Source organism: Nicotiana attenuata, chromosome 8 (assembly GCF_001879085.1).
Source record: "Nicotiana attenuata strain UT chromosome 8, NIATTr2, whole genome shotgun sequence".
Taxonomy (NCBI): Eukaryota; Viridiplantae; Streptophyta; class Magnoliopsida; order Solanales; family Solanaceae; genus Nicotiana; species Nicotiana attenuata.
Genome location: NC_031996.1, coordinates 15,130,772 through 15,147,332, shown reverse-complemented (window position 1 = coordinate 15,147,332; position 16,561 = coordinate 15,130,772). Strand labels below are relative to the sequence as shown.

At 35.3% G+C, this 16,561-nt stretch overlaps 3 protein-coding genes across 3 annotated transcripts; 1 reads left to right on the top strand and 2 right to left on the bottom strand.

The window, feature by feature from the left end:
• On the top strand, positions 3,676–5,669 carry LOC109230970 (probable NAD(P)H dehydrogenase (quinone) FQR1-like 1). Its single transcript, XM_019396477.1, has 4 exons — positions 3,676–3,783; positions 4,067–4,160; positions 4,831–5,093; positions 5,250–5,669. Exons 1-4 carry the CDS (start codon positions 3,761–3,763, stop codon positions 5,479–5,481), a joined length of 612 nt encoding a protein of 203 aa, XP_019252022.1. The 5' UTR covers positions 3,676–3,760; the 3' UTR covers positions 5,482–5,669.
• On the bottom strand, positions 6,539–7,999 carry LOC109231513. The gene is made up of 3 exons (XM_019397174.1): positions 7,637–7,999; positions 7,389–7,553; positions 6,539–7,192 (listed from the first exon to the last, which is right to left on the bottom strand). The coding sequence occupies exons 1-3, from the start codon at positions 7,997–7,999 to the stop codon at positions 6,539–6,541; spliced, it is 1,182 nt and encodes a 393-aa protein (XP_019252719.1).
• On the bottom strand, positions 8,159–10,203 carry LOC109231512. Its single transcript, XM_019397173.1, has 4 exons — positions 9,946–10,203; positions 9,446–9,530; positions 8,490–9,286; positions 8,159–8,410 (listed from the first exon to the last, which is right to left on the bottom strand). The coding sequence occupies exons 1-4, from the start codon at positions 10,201–10,203 to the stop codon at positions 8,159–8,161; spliced, it is 1,392 nt and encodes a 463-aa protein (XP_019252718.1).

Here is a 16,561-nt window from a genome sequence, read left to right as displayed (position 1 = left end):
TTCCCCTGGATAAAGGATATGAGTAATATTTTCGTCATCCTTGCGTTTATTTATTTATTTTATTTTTTTGAAAATCATAGGGAAACCCGCAATCATTACACTTGGGTTCACACTCTCTGACTAAGGAGGTTGATGGTGAGGGAAATCGATCCCAAATCTCCCATGCTTTAAACCACTCATCCAACCAACTTAACCAACCCCTTGTGTTTATTTTACATGATAAAAATGAAAACTGAAGAAGAAGTGTCTTAATAATCGTGCCACCTACAGCTTTTTACATCAATATTAATTTCGATAAATGTAAAGTAAAGAATGTTTAGATATGAATGTTGTACTTCTCATTTCAAGGGTAATATTTGCATGTATAGAAATTAACTACAAAATTCATTACTAATCTGTTGCTAAATTAATGCTCATAGCTAGCAGAATTTTATGATAATCTATTGTTAATCTGTTGCTATTAACAATGAATTTTGCTAGTTAGCTACATAATTTGTTTGTCACTAATTTCTATTTTTAGTAGTGTATTAGCTATTATATATATTGGGATTCTGCATAAAATCCTTCCCTACCTATGACCATATTACCAACTACAGACCTTTTCTTTTCAGGGATCCTATTACCTCCCTGAACTTGTTTAAAGTGTAATAAACACCACCCTAAGTGCTGACATGGCATAGAAAGTGTGCACACTCTCTTAAGTGCAAGTGGAAGTTACAAAAATAATTTTAAAATTAATTAACAGGTACAAGTGTCATCTTTTGATTGGACATTACATCTAATTAATTAAACTCCTTCGTCTTCTTAACCTCTTCTCGCACGAACAAGGAGGACATTGTTTCAACGGCGAAATGCCGGAGCGAAAATCCAATACAACGCAAAATCAACCCAGAAATCAAAAGCAAATATGTTTAATAACAGAAACTGAGCTATAACTAGAGGGAGCAACGAGCATGATTCAGTAAGAATCAACGAACAGTCAAAACGGTTAACAACAATGGAGTTTCGCTGGAGCAAGGGTCTTCGTCGGAGTTTCGTTCTCCGGCCAAATCTGACAATATCAAAAAAATATTATATAAAACCCATCAAAAACTCAGTTCATCGGAGAATAAAAATCTCGTCATATACGGAAAGTCATTATAAAAATAGAGATCGGAAGGGACATATAGCGTCTAACAAGTTCTAGCCATTGAAATGAAAAATGATTGAGAAATTAGGAATGAGAAAAAAAGAATGCTTTAAGAAGTTTAATAGCGGAGCTTAGACGAGGCTTTTGCCTTTTGGCCGGATATGGTAATGAATGTCTGCAAATAGGAAAATAAGGAAGAAGGAGAAAACGATGAAAAAAAGTTTTTAAGTAAGAAATACACATTTTAGGTGCGTGTATTTCACCGCTTTGCATGCATCTGGTTGTAGCTTATTATTTTACTTTAAAATTGTTCGGGGGGTAATAGGACCCCCGAAAAGAAAAGGTGTGTAGTTGCTAATATGATCATAGGTCGGGGAGGATTTATGCATTATCCCATATATATATATATATATATATATATATATATATATATATATATATATATATAATATATTATATATATATAATATATATATATATATATATATATATTTACGTTTCAAAAAAAAAAGGCATTCATTACTTCTTTTTTTCTTTTCAAATTCAATTTTGCACTGCTGCCTTTAGTGCACTACTGTAATTGAGTGAGACATTTAAGAGATAGATAAATGGTATTTTAGACAAATACTCTTATTATTAAGGATTATTAATTGTTTTTCTTAAGAAGTGTATAAATAATCTTAAAAGAATATAATATGTACCGGAGGTAGCATGTATATAACTTGAAAAAACGACGTATATTTAAACTAAGTCTATACTTAGTGTCATAAAAAAATATATATAATGAGTGAAATGGTATTCGACATCCACCAATTTAAATCCTAAGTATCCATAGGCAAAATTATGTTTGAGCGCTCCATGACTATCAGATTAATTTGCATAGTTGTTTACATGATGAGAATAATATTTAAATTCAAATACTATAATAGTATCTTTCAAATCCTCGAATATCTGAAAAAGAAATAGAAAAAAAGGTCCAAAATAATTATGTGCCAAAAGTCACTAACTTCGTAAATTTTCAACAGGGGCAACAGGGGTGGTGTCATAATCTTCTCAAAGCCAACATAGCAACAGGGGCAGAGCTAGCCTTGAAGATCGTGAAGTGAACGTTACAACTATCCCGGTGCGAAGAACCCCGAAGGTGACTGTAATGTGCAGAAATCTCACTCACGAGCCTAAACGACGAGCAAACACTCAAAGAGCAAGGGTGGTCAACTTAGAGGGTGCCCGCCTCATCTTCAGACGTGTCCTCGACAGCCTGGAGGAACTAGAATTTTTGGTGCAATCACCCGGGAATTGAGAGAATTAAATTTTATTAAAATAGTTTTATTAGCTCCCGAGATATTATAGACAGTCTCAGTACCACTGAAAGTGCGATAGTCCTTGAAGCAAGGGACGGATCGAAAATCGAATCCTAAAGTGACTTGGGAACAGGTTCGGAAGGATCAATATATAATGAAAAAAGTAATCGTGACCGTGAGTTTAATTAATATAGAGGATTTGAAGTTTTTAGAAAACAAATTTTAGAAGTATTTCATATGTTTCACTCACAAACTTCAACTTTTTTTCGTCTAAGTGCAATTCATATCCAATACAGCTTGTTACCTAGGCATATGAACATGATTTGATTGAAGTATGAGAAGAAAGACTATTTATGTTGAAGTTAAAAAAGGGCAATAAAAAATAGGTAAGTTTAGTAATTTTGCAATCTATAGTTATATTTAGTACACACATAAAGGAGAAATATATGCAAAAGACACTATAAGGTAAGAAATATATGTTACAATTTGATTCCTCGTGATATAGTCTAAGGTTCGTTTGATACGAGGGATAAGAGATAATTAATCTCGAGATAAAATTTAAGATGAGTTTATTCCAAATTTGATTGAGATAAAATCGCGGAATAACTAATCCCATAATTAATTATTCTGGGAGTGCAGTATTTATTTTATCCCTATGGGAAGATGAAATAACAATCCCGAAACTAATCTCGGAATAATTATCCTAAAACAACTTATTTTCCAACCAAATGACAACTTATTTGTTAACCTAATATAGTATAACAATTACTTTTTTGCGTTAACAAATTAGCAGAAACTTTAAATAGGAATGAACCTTCACTAAATTGGAAAGAGAAAAACATTATAGCATATTCTTATTATTTTTAGTTTTTTACCAGTTTAAGAAGATCCAAAATGCATCAACACCAGCTGTACATACAATTTTACTTTGTTAATAATTTACCCCCTTACACTTCTTTTTCTTTTTCCACCAATAATTTAAAAAGAATTATTACGTTAAAGATGATTTCAGCATGACATCAGCAACCAATTTAGGATAAATAATTAAAAAAAATGGCCATTCAGGTGACGTAATTATCCTTAATTAAATCTAGACGAATCTGAGAAGTCACTTTAATTTATTTCTATTTTCTTTCCATGAATCAGAGATTTTTTTTATAATTGTTTTTTTTTTTTTTGGTTAGTCTCTGACAAAGAAGAATGAGATGGTCAACTACATTTCCATGAATCCTCACTATATAAGCAGAGCGGCCTTAGCCAACTCTCCAATTCTCTATCCCCCTCTCTGTATAAAGCATACATAGAACGCAAAAGAATACCAGATTCTGCAATGGCAACCAAAGTCTACATTGTGTATGTTTTCCTCTTTTTCTGTTTCAGTTTCTTCATATATTTATTTGTATGTGTATGTATGTGTGTGTGTGTGTGTTACTTTTTGTTCTCTCTGTTTTCTGCATATCCATTTCTTCTATCAAATTTGTTTTTGATTTTTACTGGATTTAAAGTCAAAGTTATGGTGCCTGATTGTACAATAGACTTCTAAAAATTATGCTTGAATTGGTCGAGGTTATTTCTTCATTTAATTTTTAATCTTGAATTTAAAAACTAATGAACATGTTTATTTAAATTTTGGCAGGTACTATTCAATGTATGGGCATGTTGAGAAGCTGGCACAAGAGATTAAGAAAGGTGCTGCATCAGTTGAAGGTGTTGAAGCTAAGCTATGGCAGGTCTGTTAATGAATGACAAATCACTCATGATTTGGAAACTTTTCCATTATTACTAAATGCCTGTCACAGCATTTTGTATTGTTTTAAGTTATATGCACTAACAATACATAGATTTTGTATAAATCAGATTAAATTGACCTATAACAACAGATCATTTTTCATAATAAGCCTTATAAGGTAACTTGAAAAATAGAGTAATAGCCTGTATATCAAGTTCACTGTTAATAACAGGTTGATCGCATGACAAATCACTTATAACTTGAATTTTTTCCTTTTTTCTGAATGCATGTCACAGCATTTTCTGTATGGGCATATGTAGCCGTATAACACCGGGTTCAATTGGACCCATAATTTTTTATGCGTTAGTACAAATTTATATGCAAAAATTACTAAAATCACAGTAAATTATAGATATGAACCCATAACTGCAAAGATATAATGAGTTCAGTAGTAAGAACCTTAAAAGTTGAACCCATAGAGTTTAAATCCTGGATCCGCCTCTTATTTTCTGTACTCTTTATGTGCACTAACAATACATAGATTTGTATACTATCAGATTAAACTGACTTGTAACTAGCAGATCATTTATACTGTCAGTACATATAACTTAAATCTGTCTATATTACTCTATATATAATCTTATGTGCCGGTTAATATATGAATGAAACAGGTACCAGAAACTCTATCTGAAGATGTGCTTGCAAAGATGAGTGCACCTCTGAAAGGTGATGCACCAGTCATAACACCAGATGAACTTGCTGAGGCAGATGGCTTTATATTTGGGTTCCCAACTAGATTTGGAATGATGCCCGCTCAATTTAAGGCTTTTCTTGATGCAACTGGTGGTCTTTGGAAAACTCAACAACTAGCTGGCAAACCTGCTGGCATTTTCTATAGCACTGGTTCTCAAGGAGGTGGTCAAGAGACTACCGCGTAAGTCCCTTTTCCTCTCGTGAAAATTTGAAGAATTAATGTAGTTACATCATATTAAGAAAAATTCTATTTGAATCATATTAATAAAACACGATTCAAGTACATTACTGTAACTCTCCTCAACGAGATTTCATTAAATGTGATGTATGTTTGCAGGTTGACAGCCATAACGCAGCTTGTTCACCACGGAATGATCTTCGTTCCAATTGGCTATACATTTGGAGGAGGCATGTTCGTGATGGAGAAAATCAAAGGTGGAAGTCCGTATGGTGCTGGAACGTTTGCTGGGGATGGTTCAAGACAGCCAACAGAGCTTGAATTGGAACAAGGTTTTCATCAGGGGAAACACATTGCCACCATCGCTAAGAAGCTCAAAGCCTCTGCTTAAACATGATCTCTATTACTACAGTTTCACCATTTGCATTCTATAGTGTTTTCTTTGTTCTGTTTAGAGCACATGTTTCGGTTTAAATTTGGTGTTGGTACTGAACTATGTTTACAGCCTATTGTTCAGTGTCTGTTACATGTCAATTTTACATGCTTAAGAATCTTGATATTTTCTTTTTGTGCCTCGAATCATTGGATGTTACACCTTGTGTGCTTATTAAGAAATCATTATACATATTGAACTTAAAATATTTATACTTAACACTGATCCAAAATAATTTCCTTGAAGAAACAAAATACCTATTGAGATACCAATAACCAACTCTGCAAATATTTTTTCTATTTCTTGTTCACAAGGGACTCATTTTCAACTTGAATTTCTCACTTGCATAACCGAAATCTAGTCATTCATTTTTGAATTAATAAGCAAATGCGTAGGACCAAAACTAACATCCCTTTCCCTATTTTATTATACGCCCCAAATTTCAGATAACACTAATTCTCTCTTGGTTATTCTCTACAATTCAAAATTTTGCCATATGCCAACTGTTCCATTTAGGGATGGCAATAGGGGCGGTGTGTGTTTAGACATATACGGGTGTGCGGTGAGGAGCGATGGAGGTTTAGTAGATCTATTGTTATTCGCTAGTTATGTCTATTTAAAATAGGGGCGGATCCACGTTTATGCTTGGGGTCATAGGAACTCATGCTCACTCCAAAAACCTGTATTGTGTTACACACAATTCTCATAGATTATACCAATATTATCCGTATACACCCAATAAAACAAAGAGAGGTGCACAGAACAAAGTTTGTGGTGCTAAAGGAACTAATGAGTTACATGCATATGTGTAAAGGGATTGAAACCTTTTGACTTGATTTCCATTTTTCTAAACAGTTTTCCAAATAAAACTTTTATGTTTTTTTTTTTGGTAATTAACTTTCATTTGTAATCACCAAAGATGATACTTTACAATTCTATAGTCAAGCCAAACTCAGCTGGTTATCTCAAAAAGAAGTAAACACTAACACAAACCTAATTACATATTACTACTGATCTACTCCTCTATAAGAAATTGTTGTATATGACTCTTAGCTCGAGCCGCTACTCTAATATTGCAAATATATGCTATTTCTCTTTCCCAAACAGCACTGTCACGATATCTTTGCTGAAATGTACGTGTGTTCCTTTCAATCCATAGTGCATATGAGGTTTCAGCATAGATCATTCTGAATATGCTAGCCTTGTTGGACTTTCCTTTACCTTGCTTGATGATCCACTGAAGGTGTTGGTCCCAACAAGATGTAATCATTTGGCCTCCTTGAACCCATTTCATAATTTTCTTCAGTAGCACTATTGCATATGAACATTGCACTAACAGATGCTCCATTGTTTCACTCTGACCCTGGCACATAACACAGTGAGGAGTGACATTTAATCCCCAGTTAGTTAGTCTGTCTTTAGTAGGAAACCTTCCGTGCAATAGCAGCCACATAGTGAATACTGCTTTTGGTCTAGCAGAATTCTGAAAAACTAGACATTTCCAGCTTACTCTTGGTAATTCTCCTAGCAACTGTAAGTATATTTGCCTGATACTACTAGTATTATGATCACTGGAATTCTGAGCCTGCAACATGGTACCTCTTGATCCAATTATTCTTCTCACCATCCAACTAGCTTGTTGTGGGATTGGCATGTGCTGGAGTTGTTGCTGTTTGATGTAATAGGCATTAATCTACCGTATCCATAACTTGTCCTATTTGTGAGCTAAATCCCAGCATGTTTTAGCAATTGCAGCTTTGTTCCACAGAGGGAGATTTATAAGGTTTAGACCACCAGCTGATTTAGGAGTACACATCTTCTCCTATGCCGCTAATGCCTTCTTAGTTATTGTGTTTGTTCCTGACCAAATATAGCTTCTGCAGAATGCCAATCATTTTCAAAACCTTAGCAGGTAAGATGAATAGTTGAGCCCAGTAGGCTTGGATACCAAATATAACAGATTGCACCAGCTGCACACGACCATCATAGGATAGCTTTTTAGCAGTCCATGAGGAGATCTTGGCTATGATCTTTTCAATCAAAGGTTGCCATTGAATGAGTGCTATTTTCTTAGTAGAAAGGGGGATACCTAGGTACTTGAAAGACAAGGTACCTTGTTCAAACCTGATGCGTCAGAGAACTGAGAGAAGTATTTGTATAATGTAGTCACTGAGGATAGGTTACCCTTGGCAAACAGCAATAGATCATCAGAAAAACTCATATGAGTTATGTCTAATTTCCTGCATCTGGGGTGGTATTGAAATGTAGGCTCCTTCTTAAGTTCATTGAGGGATCTACTCAAGTACTCCATCACATTTGCAAATAGAAAGAGAAAAATATGATCTCCTTGTCGAAGACCTTTAGTAGCATTGAAATGCTCAGTAGTTTCTCCATTCACAAGGACAGTGTAGTTTACTGTCTTGACGCATTCCATTATCCATTTGATAAATCTGTCAGGAAAACCTATCTCCTCCATCACTTGTTGTAAAAAGATCCATTCTAATGAATCATATGCTTTTTGAAGGTCAATCTTTATCATACACCTAGGGGATATCTAAGCTCTAGTATAGGATTTAACTAGCTCATGAGCTAGAATTACATTGTCTGCAATCTTTCTACCAGGGATGAAACCAGCTTAAGCTTCAAAAATTATAGTTGGCATGACTTTCTGCAGTCTAGAAGCCAAGATTTTAGAGATCATCTTGTATAGAGCTGAACAACAGGCTATTGGTCTATACTCTTTGACTATGGCAGGTTTGGTCACTTTAGGAACTAATGTGATAGTGGAACAATTTATTGCCTTATAGATCTTTCCAGTTGAGAAGAACTCCTTTATAGCCTCTGTAATCCGATTGTTGATAATGCCCCAAGCTTTTTTTGAAGAAAACTGCATTAAATCCATTAATACCTGGTGCTTTATCATCACTAATAGCTTTAAGACTCTCAACAATCTCTTAGTCAGTTACCTCTGCACACAAATCCATCCTTTGCTGATGAGATAATGTAGGACCATTCTTCATGTATAATCTGTTTATTGCAGGTAAGGAATTGGCAACTGATCCCATTAAACTCTTATATAAATCTATGATCTCCTTTTCCATAGTTGCTGGGTCAGTCAACTTGTCTCCTAGTAATGTTGTGATTTCTGTATTCTGCTTCCTTTGAGTTCTATCCTTCATTACTGCTGTGAAGTATTTTGAGTTGGAATCTCCAAGCTGTATCCATCTTGTTCTAGCCTTTTGTTGTAGGTCACTCTCCTCAATTAAAGACCACTTCTCAAGATTGAGTAGTATTTCCTTCTCCATATCTAACAAAGCATCAGTACAAGTTATTGATATCTGTTCTTGAATGGTCTTCAACTCTAGTCTAGCCTTTTCAATTCTTTGAGTGATGCCACTGAATTCCCTAGAATTCAAAGGTTTCAGAGCAGGTTTCAAGACTTTCAACTTTGTCCATACTGATTTCAAAGTTCCACAAGTATTGTGAGAATTCCATATGTTTGCCACTATTTGAGAAAAGTCTCCATGTGCTGCCCATATGTTGAAAAAACTGAAGGGTACTCTACCAGTCCATGTTGAAGATGACAGTGTTAACAACATAGGAGCATAATCTGATATTTGAGGCAAACCATAGTTAGTTTCCACATGGCCCCAGGACATCATCCATTCATAGTTACCAAAGACTCTATCCAGTCTACTGTTGGCTCTATCTACACCAGGTTGTTTATTTGTCCATGTATAATAGTCACCCTTCCAAGGTAGTTCTGTCAATGTTGTTTGTTGAAGGCAAGTAGCACAATCTTAAATCTCTGAATAGTTTACTGGGTTACATGATAGTCTGTCATTTAGATATAGTACTGTATTAAAATCTCCTGCTATTAGCCATGGAACTGTTATACTTACTGATAGTAGTTGTAGGTTACCCCATAGAGCTCTTCTTTGTTCTATCCCATTATAACCATAAACTACAGTGAGTAAGAAATCTATATCTCCCTTTCTACTTTTCACCTGAAAATGTATCATTTGAGCATCATCTTTAATATGAGTGACAAAGAGATGATAAGTATCCCATAACAACCAAATCCTTCCATTCCTAGCATCCTTATCATTTGTCAAAATATTCCGTCCAGGAACAATAGCTTTTGAAATCCTTTGAGCATTCCCTTCCTTCACTTTAGTTTCTACAAGACCTACTAACTTTATTTTGTTGCTCCTAATATACTCCCTAACCTCCTTCTGTTTATACCTTTTATTTACACCCCTTATATTCCAGAACAACCAATTCATTACTATTTATTGCTACTTCCACCTCTATCACCAGGTGGAATATGTACTTCATATCTACCTATAGGTACTGCCTCAAACCTATTTCTCACTGGGATGGGAGACAAAGGAGGGAAGTTGATGGGGTTAATTTCAGTACTTTGTACTGCTTGCCTTTATCGTCCTGTTTCTCAGCTACAGGCTCCAAGTTTTGATGAGTATTGCTCTCCTTAGGTTTAGGTGTTTGTATTGCTCTTCTATGAACTTCAGCTTCCAGATTGGTGACAACTTGTTGTTGAGTCTCAGAAGAGGATGTATTTAGTGGCTCAGATGCATTAGGTATAGGACCTTTAGTTCTCCATTCCTGTGTGATTACCTTATTACTCCTGACTTTCTTAGGCTGGATTGGCTGTTGCATCATAGGTCTTGCTTGATTGGAACACTTGTGTCCCACAACTAAGCATTTGTCACAATAGGCAGGTTTCTAGTCATAGGTAACAGCTTGCAAAAACTTCTTTCCAGTTGGATCTATAACCATAACTTCAGTTGACAGCTCTGTAGTAACATTAACCTCAATAAGAATTCGAGCAAAGGATACCCGTCTGCTTAGTGGTGCACTCATCAGCAAATATAGGCTTCCCAATCACACTAGCAATTCTACTGAGTGAGCCAACTCCCCAACAAGACATAGGCAACTTAGGAAATTTGACCCACAATGGAATAACAGTAGGAAATTCTTCAGTGAAATCAAAGTCAGGGGTCCATGGTTTTAAAATGATAGGCTTGTTGGCTATTGAATAAGGGCCAGCACATAGTATTTCACGAGCATCTTCAATAGTTTGGAATCTAATTATGTAATATCCTTCATCATGGTAGAACAGATCAGGCTCAGCAATATGTGACCAGTGTAAATTAATGTATCTCTTCATCGCATAATACCCTAGCCCATCTCCTAAAATATATGCAATCAATGCACACCTCCATTTGTTCTCTTCCGCTTCTACCTCTGATTTGTCTAATTGAACCATAAGCTGACCATCTACAATTTGCGGTGGGATATAGGAAAATAACATGCCATTTGTAGCAAATCGATTCTTCTGGAACAAAGTTGCCCATGGAGCTTTAGGTTCAGCTTCAGCTTCACTTGTTCTTACCACCTCTGCCTCTGCTGATTTCTCCGATGAATTTACTTGATTTTGAGCTGGCTTGAGCATATTTACTGTTCCATTGGCTGGTACTGTCAAAGTAGCTGCTACAGGACTAACTGACACTGGTGAAGTTAGATCTAGTCTCTTAGAGATGTTAGGATGGCTTGAAGTAGAACCAAATTCACATGCAACACCTTCCTTAGTGGATCCGCATTTTGAGTTGATAATGGTGGAGTAGCTTCTGGTGCTGCTTTCTCCATCAATGGCTGATTTCCAGTTATCGTCGAGCTTACAAGAGTTGTTAATGGGTACTTACGAGGTCGACCCCGTCCTCTGCCTCTCCCTTTTGCCATGGCTACACAAGCGGCGTACGTTTAACTAACGTGCGCCGAAAGCATTGCGAAGAAGAGAGCTCATGATTTTAACTTTTATGTTATGCTTTAGTATTCAAATAAAGTATCTGTTGGAAGGTACTGTTTAACTAAATAATGATATAACATTTCTGGTCTTTCTTTTTAGATGATTCATTTTCTCATCTATTTTTATTTTCCTATTCTTTAATTTCCTTTTGTTTCCCTCTTTCGTTTTCTTTTACAATAAAATATGATGTTTCCTTTTCTTTATCTTTTCGTTCTTTATTTTACTTTTAAATAACTTGATAAAATAAAATCTTTACATGTTTGACGTATGAAATTGTCTTTTCAGAAATTTTTTTGTTATTGTTTCATCTTCCCGCTCTCGTCTAACTTCATCTAAAACCTTAGCTTGGCATCCCTTAATCGCAAGTCAATATCCAATTCATATAACTTCCCCTCTCATGTCATCGATATATACGTCGAGGTGCATTCATCATCTAAAAATCTTGTATCCGCCTCTGCCAACAACTATTGGTCTTTTAAATCAAGAGAACTGAAAGCAATAAAATTTAATAAAGAAAAGAGGAAATACTCCTACAAAATCCATAAAAATAGATATTTTCTATTTTTTTTATTTTTTTATAAAATTTTTAAGAATTTCCTGTTAATTAATTGCTTGCATTTAGCTGCGCATTTAATATTTTAAAATCATAAAAAATACCAAAAAATGTCTAAAATATTCATTGCATAGCATTTTAGATCTTAATTGCATTTAAGATTTAATTACACGAGTTAATTGTATTATTAAATAAAAATCACAAAAATAATGGTCATTTTACATCTTTAGCTTTTAGTGTTAAATTAGTAGTTTTCTTTCATTAATTTTAAGTTAATTAATTATTTAAATGGTAAAAATAGATAATTAAGTTTAATTCTATAAATTAGATTAATTTAGGACTTAATTTAAGTTTTTAATTAATTTTGTTAGGATTTAAATCAAGAAAAACAAAGAAAGGAAATGAAGAGTTTGTTTGGTCTTAGTAAAATTGGGCCAAGGGTTTATCAGTAGCCCATTTACTCCAAATCCGCTCCAACCCACATCCATTCCAGACCAGACCCTTTTAAATCCGATCCACCCCCTTCAAAACCAAAATGACCCTATTTTGTTAACATTTGATCTGAGCCGTTCAAACTCTCTAATCTAACCGCTGGGAACTGATCCCCCCACTCCTTTATATCTGTCCTAAAATCCTCCCCCCCCACCCCCACAAACCCTCAAGACACTCCCATTCTCTCATCGCCCTCCTCTCTAATCCTAACCATAGCCGCCCCAAATCTCCTACACCCTGCCGGCGACGGCCACACTTCAAACAACCCGAAATCTTCACCCTATAACCCCCACATCTTCCTAACCCCAAATCCCTTACCAATTTCCCCAAATAATCACCCAAACGCCTATTTCAGATCTTAGAGATGGCCAGAAACCCTAATCCCCCTTGCTCGATTTTTCAAAGATTCCCAAGAATAATTCGGCCCAAAATATATATTGGTCGATTGTTCTCAACGAGAACAATCGAATGATGTTGAGTTCGGATTGTTTCAAAGAACATCAGAGTTGGTCAAGATCGTCATTCCTCGGAATTTTCTTTGTCTGATATTAGTGGGTAATTCCTCTCCCTTATTTCTTTTATTCTTCTTCTTCTATCTTCATCCAAATGAATCTTCTGCTTTTTCAATTCTTCTCCAGATGTTTTGTCCTAATTAGGACTTTTGGTTTAATTTCAGTTTTATTATAATGAAGAGGTCTAATTACAGTAATTTAGTTTAAATACATAACATCGGGTTAATCGACCTTAGATTAGTTTGGACAGTTGAAATGGTTTATTTGATTGAATTAGGCATCGGTTTTGTTTTGGTTATGTGTTTGCATGATTTATCTATCAGTTCAATTGCATAATTTTGGATTAATTAATTACATTAGGTTAATCATAATTCTTCCTATTTTTCTTTTTGTTTGTTCTTACGGTTAATTACATCTAAAGAGGCCCTTGTTTTATTTAATCAAACGGGTTTTTGTAAGTTGCCATTTATGTTAGAAATTAGGCTAAAAGAGATAAAATACAAAAAACCAAACCAAACCAATTATGGTTGGGTTTTGTTTACCAATACCAAACCAACTCAAACCAACCACAATCGAGTTTTATTCTCGATTTGACTCGGATTATCGGTTTGCTGCGGTTTATCGGTTTTCTTTGTACACCCCTAATTATACTTCTCATTTCGAGGGTAATATCTGCATATATAGAAATTACCTACGAACTTCGTTAGTAATCTGTAACTAAATTGCTCAAAGCTAAATTTTGCTAGTTAGCTACAGAATTTTTCTTTGGATGCAGGAACAACAAAAGTCACGAGATGATGATGTTGAATCAAACTTCAAATCTACTAATCATGACCGAAAGCGTCATTAAGCCCGCCACGACCTCGCCTTAATAAGCCAGACGGCTTAATCTCTCCCTTTATTCTTGACTTTAATCCTTTTACTTTATCATGATATCTTTATTAACATCTTTACATTATTATTGGCAGGTGACATTTTGCTAAAATATTACAGGAGTTAGCAATCAAGTCTACTGACCAAGAAGCACCATTCGGCTCCCTTGGCCTAATCATCATAAGCCAAATGGCTTTATATCTCACTTTACCTTCACTTCACACTTTATATTTATCCAAACTTCATGACTCAATTAATAACTTTAGCCTGAATTTTGCAGGAACAAATATTAAGTCTATCATTCAAGATCGGAGGCGTCATTTAGCCCGACACTGCCTCACATAACAAGCCAAATGATTTTTCTCTTACTTTACTCTCTACTCTACCCATTACTTTATCATTCACTTTATCTATTGTATGCGTCATATGGTCCATCGAAGCCTCAACATCATAAGCTAAACAACAATTTTCCTTCCTTACTCTATACTTTATCATTTACTTTATATCAACTTTATGACTAAATGATTTTACTGTGATCTTTACATGAAAATTTATTCAAGACTTCACAAGCATCAACATGACATAATAAGACAAAAAACCTCATTCATACCAAATCATTGACTTTACCCCCTACTTTATTATGTACTTTTAACTTTGCGAATTTATCCTGAACTGTACAGGAATAATCATCAAGTCTCCAGAGACAAATGGAGGCGTTATTCAACATCAAATCTTCGAAGACAACCAGAGATATCATCTGGACAGCCTCATCTTCATAAGCCAAACGGCTTTATTCATACTTTATCATTGACTTTACCTTACTTTATCATAATTTATGACTTTATGACATTATCCTTAATTTTACAGGCAACTTTACCCATGACTTTACAAACATCATTCATCATTAAGTCTCTATAAAACAACTAGAGGCATTATTGTCACTAAACCCACCAACTACAATTGGAGGGATCGTTAGGCTCGTCCGTCTTCAGTAGGACATTTAGGCTCGTCCGCCTTCAATTGGACACTTAGGCTCGTCTGCCTTCAAATAAGACATTTGGGTTTGTCCGCCCTCAAATAGGACATTTAGGCTCGTCCGCGTTCAATAGGACATTTAGGTTTATCTGCCTTCAATAGGATATTTGGGTTCGTCTTCCCTCAAATGGGACGTATCAGGTTTATCCACCTTCAAATAGGATATACTGGGCTAGTCCACCCTCGAATAGGACATTTAGGCTCGTCCGCCTTCAATAGGACATTTAGGCTCGTCCACCTTCAATAGGACTTTTAGGCTTGTCTGCCTTCAATAGGACACTTGGGCTTATACGCCTTCAATAGGATATTTGGGTTCGTCCTCCCTCAAATAGGACATATCGGGTTCGTCCGCCCTCAAATAGGACATACCGGGCTAGTCCACCCTCGAATAGGACATATTGGGCCGTCTACCCTCCAATGAGACATATCGGGCAACTTTACCCAAGATTTTACAAGCATACTCAAGTCTCCAAAGACAAACGGAGGCCTCATTCATCAAGTCCATGAAGACAACCGGAGATATCTTTGGCTATACAACCTCATTTTTCATAAGCCACACGACTTTATTTCTACTTTAAGCATTGACTTTACCCTCTACTTTACTACGACTTTAATACTTTACAACTTTACAAATAACTTTACCCTGAACTTTACAGGAAACTTTATCCAAGACTTTACAAACATCATTTATTATCAAGTCCCCGAACACAACCGGAGACATCATTCAGCCACACTGCTCCATCATCATAAGCCACATGGCTTCATTCCTACTTTATCATTGACTTTATCCTCTACTTTATCATGATTTTATAACTTTAAGACTTTACAAATGACTTTACCCTGAACTTTATAGGTTAATTTATTCAAGAATTTACAAGCATCAATATCCATCAACTTTATCTAAGACTCGACAAGCAACTTCATACAAGAGTTTATAAACATCATATCAAGGCCACTGTTTAACAATCAGAGGCGTCATTACGGCCTTTGTGGCCTCATCCTCATTCTGATAATCATCTTCATTATCATTTTGCACCAATAACCTTATTCCAAACTTTACTAATGATTTTACTATGAACTTTCAGGTGATATTTTGCCCGAAACTCTACAAGACATAATTTCTTGAGCAAAACAACATTCCTGTTTGAAGTTGGAGATGTAAATTTCAACTCGTCACGACATCACTTTCATTCATATAGCCAAACGACATCGCTCTTATTTCATTTTATACTCTATTTGCTTATCACTTTATCCCAATTTATTTGTTTATTGCTTTATCCCACTTTAATTGCTAACTACTTTACTTTAGATTTGACAGAAAATACAATTGGAATATGCTGGCTACAATAACAGGAGATGCACAACGCAACGTAAAACTATCTCTTAGCAGTGAACTGGGGCAAATTTGCTAGAGAGGAATATCAAACTCAAAAGCAAGGTCAAGGATATACTCTCTCACTTTACTCCGCCTACATCCTATAAACACATGATATGTAGGTGATCTAAATAATTCTAAATTTTTCATTGTATCCACCACTATATATTCTCAATCAATCGCTTTCTCACAACTCTTCAATAACCCAATGTTATCATAACTCAACACTGGGGCAGATTTTGAAAATCAGTGAGTTCATTCAATCATAGGGTGTCACAAAATCGTGTCTAGTAACGTCCGACTTATTGATATGTTGTAAACCACATTTTAGACTTAGGAGGCTACAGGTATCATTTTCACTCTCAAAC